General features: G+C 38.7%; 1 protein-coding gene across 1 annotated transcript; it reads right to left on the minus strand.

Annotated features, from left to right (window-relative positions):
* Positions 1-1,639: 1,639 nt before the first annotated feature.
* Positions 1,640-4,689, minus strand: LOC123233471 (defensin-A3-like). The gene is made up of 2 exons (XM_044659568.1): positions 4,530-4,689; positions 1,640-1,755 (listed from the first exon to the last, which is right to left on the minus strand). Exons 1-2 carry the CDS (start codon positions 4,687-4,689, stop codon positions 1,640-1,642), a joined length of 276 nt encoding a protein of 91 aa, XP_044515503.1.
* Between the last annotated feature and the right edge of the window lie 4,045 nt (positions 4,690-8,734).

The raw sequence follows: 8,734 nt of genomic DNA on the forward strand, positions 1-8,734 counted from the left end.
TTCTTTTCATTCATTCATTCAAGGGGAAGCAAACTCATGGCTGAGAGTTGGGGAGAGTGGAATGAAGTACTGTTAAGTAGCATTTGAACAGGTACCATAGGCTTTGAATTCTCTTTGAAGTGGCTTTTCTCTGGCCTTTTCCCCTCCTGAACAAACACAGTTTCCCATGTGGCTAGTTGATGGATCGATTAATTTCATATTTGTCCTCACATTGATTACAGTACCATCTAGAACAAACAAAATACACCATCCCAGCCTGCTGCATGTTTGACCCTCTTGGAAGCATTTTTGTTTTGTTTTGTTTTTCTGGGCACTTATCAGTCCCTTGTACTTAAAAAAATAAAATAAAACAAAATTGCTGACATTGGTGTAACCCAAACAAACTTGAACAAGTTCATATTTCCAGGGAGCTTGAAGGTTGATGAAGCACAAGGAATCTGGGAGGAATTGTGAGTAGGACTCTGAGACTGGGGAGCTGGAGGGACTTTTAGAGACAATTTGATCCAAGCAGAAACTGAAGCTTAAAGAAATCATCAAACCACAAAACATGCACTAATGAAGGATCTGCTTCATGTCAGGCACTATAGTAGGTGCTGCAGATATGAAGACAAAAGCAAGATAGTCCCTGCCCTCTAGAAGCTTCCATTCCACTGAAGATTAATAGTATATTCACAAATAAATGAATAGAGGAAAAATAAATACATAGTGTTTGGGAGTGAAGAAGGGCACTAAAAGGATTCTTAAGGGAAGTAGTCCTTGATTTAAGCCTTGATGGGATCTAAATATTCCAGGTCTGGAGCAGCTGGGTGGCTCAGTGGATTGAGAGTCAGGCTCAGAGACAGGAGGTCCTGGGTTCAACTCTGGCCTCAGACACTCCCTAGCTTTGTGACCCTGGGCAAGTCACTTGAACCCCATTGCCTAGCCCTTTCCACTGTTCTGCCTTAGAACCAATACAAAGTATTGATTCTAAGATGGAAGGTAAGGGTTTAAAAATTTTTCCCTTTTTTATTCTACTCTCACTATATTTTATGTGGAGGATGGGAGCCATAAGTAGAATATGCAGGAATCCAGTGACTAAATAGTAAACCAAGAAGATAAGTTCAATTGTAGAATGAGAGAACAAAGTGGATAGAATGAGAGTGGAGTGGGGATTTGTTTATCCCTTATTTTCCAGTTGTTGAACTCTATATGAAAGGAAAGAAAGATAAGCTTAGTTAAAACAGGTGCTTCATGTCATCCACTGCTCTCTCCACCTTAACTGTGTTTCATGCAAGAAAGATGAAGTGGAATTTAGTAATATAATGGTTTAATAAAATGGAAGGATAGGTAATTTTTGAGTAGGATAATAGGTGTGTATATGGAGAGGCTTTCTTTATTCATAAATTCTAACATTGTACATGAAAGAAGAGTTAAATCTAGAGAATCATTCACCCTACCAGCTACTGTTCTCTCTCTCAACTGGCATAGTTTCATAGATAACCTTGGAGAATAAGAAGGAGGACATCCCACAGAGATACAACAACCAGGTTCACACCATGAACATAACAATAGAATTGTATTTTGGCTAAAGAAAAAGGATTACAAGGAACAGCATAGTGATTCTTCTGGTTGCTCAAATTGGTTCCTGAATGTCTTCAACTTAAATGCAGCAAAATCGATAATATACACCATTGATCCGGCAAGTGCCACGTTTTTTTTCCCCGAAAAAGCAGAATTTTCTACAAAAGCAGAGGAGGAGTCTTTTCTGTTGAGGATCTGGAGAAAAGAAAGAGAGTAAATGAATGTCACTGGAAACTCAGAGATCCTCCCACTGTAAAGGCATTCTCCTTCATTCTGTTTTTCTTCCTATCAGGCCAATGGAAGCCTGGGCATTTATCCTACTGATACTATCCCCCAGAGAGCCCACATGTGAGCAGATGATCATATTTACAAATAATTTACTAGACATTTCTGCCTTGGGGATAAAATTGCATGGTAGAGGTAGGTCTAAAAGAAGATTCCCTTCCATTCAAATGAACCATTTTGTCTGACACAGAATTGAGGGTAGAAAGGCTGGAGGTCTGGAATGAAAATAATGAGAGTAGGGTTCTAGTGTCAGTCTGGACCCTCATTAATTGTGTGATCAAAAACAAAGAACTTGCCATTTTTGAGGATCAGTTTTCTCATGTATAAATTCAAGCATTGCACTAAAAGAAAACTGACGTCTTTTTTTTAACAACAGTATAAATTCTATAAGCAGACAGAAAATCAGCATTTCATCAACTCTCATAGGTTCAAATATTATTTCCATATAAATGACTCCCAGATCAATCTATCCTTGCCTAAAGCTTTCCCTTTAGCTTCAGTCCTATATCACAAACTACAAACTTCCCATTTTTCAACTGGATGTGCCATTGACATCTCAAACTTAGTATGTCCAAAATATAACTCATTATCTTTCCCCATATCCACATCACTTCTGCATGATTTTATTCCTTTTAAGGGTATACTATCTTCCTAATCACACAGGTTTAAGTCTATGTTATCATTTTTTCTTCCCTCTCACTCTTCTCAAGTATCCAATAATCTCCCCTTCTTGTCATTTCTATCTCCATAATATATTTATATCATCTTCTCGTCATTTTTCATAAATATCTCATCTTAGCTTACACTTTCCTCTCCTCTTTCCTAGATCATTACAATGGCCTCTTAACTAGTATTCCTGCCTTAGTTCTCCCCTTCAATTTGCCCTCTTCTCAGGTATTAGCAGTTTTCCTAGCAAGCAGATATATTATGCTATTACCTCTTCCCAACTTAATAAGTTCAAGTGGCTCCCTGTTTTGTTATCCCTTTGTCTAGCATACAATATGAACTATGTTTAGTATTTAAACTCTTTACCAACTGGCTGCTTTCTATCCTTTCTTTTCCCTATTGACCTAGCAATATTGGTCTACTTATTATTCTTTCCTCTGAGGATTGCACTGACTTTATCTCATGTTTAGTTAACCTTTTTTTGTTCTTGATTCCACCTCTTGAAATTCCTTGCTTCCTTTAAGATTTAGCTCAATTGCTCCCTTCCGTAGGAAATATTTCATGGTCCCCAAAGCTACTCATGCTTTCTATTTTAAAGTTACCTCATGAATCTACTGTGTATGTTTCTTGAGTGTCTCTGTATATGTACATCTTTTGTCTCCCTACTCTCATAGAATGTAGACTCCAGGACTGTTTTCACTTTTTCTTTGTGTACTTAGGACTTTGCAGAGTGCTTGGAAAATATTTCATAAGTGCTATTCGATTTACTATATAATAATTTAAAAATCCATTTATGTGAAAACCACTTAACTTCAAACAACCAAGTAAAAGAGTATAAGCATTATTATCCCCATTTATAATTGTGACTGTTGAGGCTGGAATGGGTTAACAGAGAAGGAGAACACAATGAAAACAAAAAGTCCTTACAAGAGTTAAGCTTTCAAGCTTCCAGTCTCCTCAGAGAAGTCTCCAATACCTTTTAGTTCTTTTCATGGAACTAAAAGATGAACTGAACAATAGAATTTTAGACTTTGAAAGGACCTTACTGATCCTTCTCTCATTTTTCAGCTGTAGAAAGTAAAATCTAAGAGAGAGATATAGGTCCAAGATTAATTACAATATGGTAGACAAAAATAGACTATAGGCTGCCTGGAAGCTGATGAAAAGCAAGAAAAAAGTAGACAGTAAATATGAATGCATCAAATAGTCAATAACATTCCCACTGTCATCCTAAAGTTGAATTGGAGTTGAGGTTCTCATCAGCCAGCTTTGTCAGTGTCATAGATGCCATGGTTTAAGCGGAGATATACCTTACAATATGAAATATATACATTATTTATGATGTGCTGCTTCTTCTATCCTGATTCCCAGATCCAACAACAGAAGGGAAAAGAGCTAACCAAAAGATTTGTCCTAGATCACTTGGTCAATAATTATCAGAAAAGAACTTGAACCTGGGTCTCCTCACTCTTGTGATTTTTGGCTGTCAGTATAGACATGGTACTCCATCATTCTTTAATGAACTTTATGATCTCTGACTTTGATCCAGGTCTTCTTCTCTGCCTCATTTCCAATACACCCAGCCTATATTTTTGATGTTCTCTGTCAGAATCCAATTGCTCCAACCTTGTGTACACCTCCCACCCATGCTAATCTGTGCTTCACCTTCTTTTGAATATCCCAGCTTTCACTCTACAGACTAAAACTTTCCTTATGGATAGGAGTCTGATGTTATTTTTCCATTTGGCTTTTTGCTTGGACTTGGCGGCAGCCTTCCATACATGCCTGTCTGAGCTTAATGTAATTCTGGTAGTATAGTTCTGTCTTGGACTTAATACAATTCATAGCAAGAATGCCAGAGCTGGAAAGGATCTAAGAAATCATTTACTTCAACCTCTTATTTCATAGGAAAATATGAATAAAGCCTGGAATAGGAAAAGAACATGAACAAAATCCAGATGATACTCTGTCCATCAGGCTGGTACTCTTCCCATTTCATTCACGTATTCTTTTCTTACCTGAAGTCATTACATCGGAGTCCTCAGCTTCCATGGAAGGGAGTTTAGGAGACTCATTCTCAGCCATAGCCTCTTCCTGAGTCAGAATCTCTTCTTTTCTCTCAGCCTGGACCTGGATGGTCAAGAAGATAACAACTGTGAGAAGGAAGAAGGTCTTCATGGCTGGGGGGTTCTTGAAGCTTCAGAGCCTCTAATGAAATAGCACTAGCCTGGTTGTCTCTGGAGAGCAGAGAAAGTCTGATCTCTTATTTATACCAGAGTACTGGGGTCAGGATCAGAGCCTGCAACCCACAAAGAAGGATGAATGTGATGTCATCCATTTTCTTCTAAAGCCACTTTGATGTTTTTCTGATCTGGTAGTTCCATCCATATGCACACCAATGTCTCATTTATTTATTCATTTGTTTGTTTGTTTAGTACCTGTTTCCCATCTGCCAGACTATTTGTCTCCTACATAGTTAGGGCAGATCTGAGGAATTCTTCAGATTAAATAGAAAAACTCTTACTTCCTTATTTTATTCACAGGCCAAGCCATCCAGAAAAGATTTGGCATTGCTAAACTTTTTCAAAATTCAGTTGTATCTCAATTTCACTTAAGTTGAGTATTGATCACTAGTGTGATCTTTTGTTAATTTTTGGGTGCTACATTATAGGCATAAAAGTGACAAAATGACAGTTGCTCAGTGCAGGATCATCAAATCCCTCATAATCCACTAGAAGAGAATTAGATGACAGAATCATGGTAGACTAGAAAAGAGGCTATTTAGTTGTTACCATCTGATAGCTGACTTGAACTATATTAAGGATTTTGATGAAACCCCCACTTGATCAGCAACCATAGCTTCTAAAGACCCAGAAAAAAAGTTCTCCATATGAAGTCCTTGAGATTGTCAAATACTTAAGGAACACATGGTTTTATTAGTGGATATGAAATTAACTATGTGTTACCATCCATTTTGCTGTGAGAGCAGAGACCATCTTTGCTTTACTATTTGTAACTTCAGAACTTGGCACCACATGATTAATAAATTCTTTTTCATTCATTAATGGAAGAACAAATAATTTTTCCTGCTCAGTCTCAGAGGACAACACTAAGACTAAATGAGTTAACATAGCGTACCCCTTTATTTGTGTTCTTGATCCCATCTCCTACCATTTCCTCTAAAATCTTGCATGTTCAGTCAATCCCATTTGTTCTCTCATCTTTAATCTTTCTTTATCCACTATCTCTTTTGCCACTACCTAAATAAAACAAAACATCCTTCTGTGTTCTCTTTCCTAGAAAAGGTGGTTTATACTTACTTCCATTTCCTCACCTCTCATTCTTCTCTTAGTCCTTCACAGTCTGGCTTTCCTACTCTTCCACTTGCTTTAAACCATTCCCCCAAAATTTAGCAATAATCTTTAATGGCTAAATGTAGTGCCCTTTCCTCAGCCCTTATTTTAAAAACTTCTCTTATGCATCTGAAGTTATTGACTATCCTCTTTTCCTTCTTTTGCCCTCACTTTTCCCTTGGTTTCTCTGATTCTTAGTTTTTGCCCTACATACTTAACATTTTATGACTCTCTTCAGTCTCCTTTTTTCTACCCTGAAAAATGAGCATTTTTTATGGTCACCATAAGCTCTCTTCTGTCATCTGTATGAATCCTAAATATACGCACCTAAAGCCTAAATCTCTCTCCTGAATTTTATTCCAATATTACTTATAAGATATTGAGTATTCTCTCTAGTGTGCCATAAGCATTACAGACTAAACATGTCCAAAATGTAACTTTTCAAATTTCCTCCCAAACCCATAACTTCCCTAAATTTACCTATTTGTTTGATGACACCACAGTCCTTCTATACACTTTAGTTCCAAGCCTTGAACTAACTCATTCTTCATGGTTCCCTCTTCTTCCTTCACAGAAACAGTCAGTCATCAAGTCTTATCATTCTCCCCCCCAAAATATCTTAGACATCTATCCCCTCCCTCAACCTAATAACCTCAACCCTAGTTCAGGACTTCATCATCACTCAGCTAGACTATTATGTTAGCTTCCTAATTTGTCTCATTGTCTTCAGTCCTTAACCTTTTCAATTCACTTCCATAGAGCTGTCCAAAGGTTTCTATTACAAGACGAACTAATCATATCACCAGTTTGGTTAGGCATCTATAAAACTTCAGTGACTCAAAAATTGTGATCCTTTCCCTAAGTCTTCTTTTCTCCAGCCTAGGCATCTTCAGTTTTTTCATTATTCTCTCCTTTTTTATCACCGATGAGGAAACTAAAAGTGGGAGAGATAAAATGATAAAAAAAATCACAGAAGTAGTAAAAGGGATAAACTGGGGCTCAAACCTTGGGCTCCCAACTCTGTCGAAAGATGTTTTCACTGAATCACAATGTACTAGAAATTGAGACTACCCTCTCGGACAACTCCTAAAAATTTTTAAAAATAAAACAAAATATTTTATGGGCAAATGTTGCTTCAGAGAATAAAAATATATAGTTGTGTTATAGGTAGGTTGTTCAAATTCAAAAGGGAAAGACTTGAAGGATCACTGATCATTCCTCCATCATGTTTTGCAGGCTGGGATACTATAGGAGTTAGTCCTAGCTAAAGTTTACTCTGGGGTCCAGTGTGGTCAAGGATGCATAGAGTTTCCTGAGGACCCTGAACAGAGGCAGAAAGTAGGTTGTATAATATTCTGTCCTGTCTCTACAGACTAAACTCTTAAAGACAAAAACATTGACAGGCAATTAAGCATCTCTATACCCTGCTCCAAGCGAGGTATCCTGAAAGGCAGGTCCCTCTACATAAGGAGCCATCAGTGTAGTTTGGAAACATGACGCAAACCCAAACTAGTGAACCAAACAAGTCAGAAAGTTGGTAGGTGGTGTGTGATGAAGTCTAGACTTTCAGGTCTGGGAAAGATCAGAGAAAGGTGAGACCAAATAGGTCTAAGATTTTCAGGGGATAGAAAGGGGAAAGGACCTGAACTGAGTGGTGAGGGGTCGATAGAATTGGGAGGACGGAGAGAGAAGGGGATGACACTGCAGGTAGGGAAAGAGAATAGCCAGAAGGAGGCAGAAATAACAGTTAACATTTAAAGAGAATTTTAAAGTTTGCAAATTTGGTCTTCATAAAAACCCTGGGAGATAGTTAATCTTATTATCTTTATTTTATAAATAAGGAAAGTTAGGCTTAGAAAAGATGTAATTTTGACTAGGGTCACATTGTTGGTAAATATCTGAAGCAGATTTTGAATGTAGGTTTTCCCACCTCCAAGTCTAGACCTGGATCCACTCTCCCCATTCAGCAATATTGTATGTAAGTGGTAAGGACAGAGGCAGATTAGATCACGCCAGAGCCCCAGGCAAGACTCAGGGGAGGACCCATGAAGCTATGAAGAGGCTTAGGCCTCTTCCCCAGGTGATCCCAGGGCCTGTTGCACTGGGGCCTGACCTACACCTCTACCACACACGGGGAGCCCGCCCCACTGGCCTCCAGGAGGACCAAAATAGTACAGCTCAAGTTGCTTCCACACAGTGTTTTGTACTTGTCAAAACTGATTGATGGTCATTTACCTTATTTAGTCCTCACATTATTCCTAGGAGGCAGACATGCTGGTATAACAATCTTCACTTTACATCTAAAGAAACTCAATCCCAGGACAACTTGCAGCACTTACTCAAGGACACCAGTCCTGAAAGTGAAGGAACGTGTTTGGCTGCCCTTCCGCCTTTGGGACGCTCTGAGGCTGAGGGTTTAAACAAATAATACATTTAAAAAACATATGTTTTGACCCACCCTCAGGTTAAAGGATTTCACCCAAGATGGTGAAAAGCAATTTAAAAAGATAAAAACAGTCAGCAAGGAGATTAAAGGCAGCTGGCAAGGCAGTTCTCAGAGATATCAGATATGATCCACCACAATCCTAAACACAAGTTTCTCCTATTCTTCTTTTTTTTTTGAACCCTTAACTTTTGTGTATTGGCTCTTAGGTGGAAGAGTGGTAAGGGTGGGCAATGGGGGTCAAGTGACTTGCCCAGGGTCACACAGCTGGGAAGTGTCTGAGGCCAGATTTGAACCTAGAACCTCCCGTCTCTAGGCCTGACCCTCAATTCACTGAGCTACCCAGCGGCCCCCTCTATTCTTCTTGCCCACAGTTGGATCCCAGATCAATCCACCTGGGAGCACGATGAACCCAATTATGTGGGCC

This window comes from Gracilinanus agilis, chromosome 2, assembly GCF_016433145.1.
Source record: "Gracilinanus agilis isolate LMUSP501 chromosome 2, AgileGrace, whole genome shotgun sequence".
NCBI classification, from domain to species: domain Eukaryota; kingdom Metazoa; phylum Chordata; class Mammalia; order Didelphimorphia; family Didelphidae; genus Gracilinanus; species Gracilinanus agilis.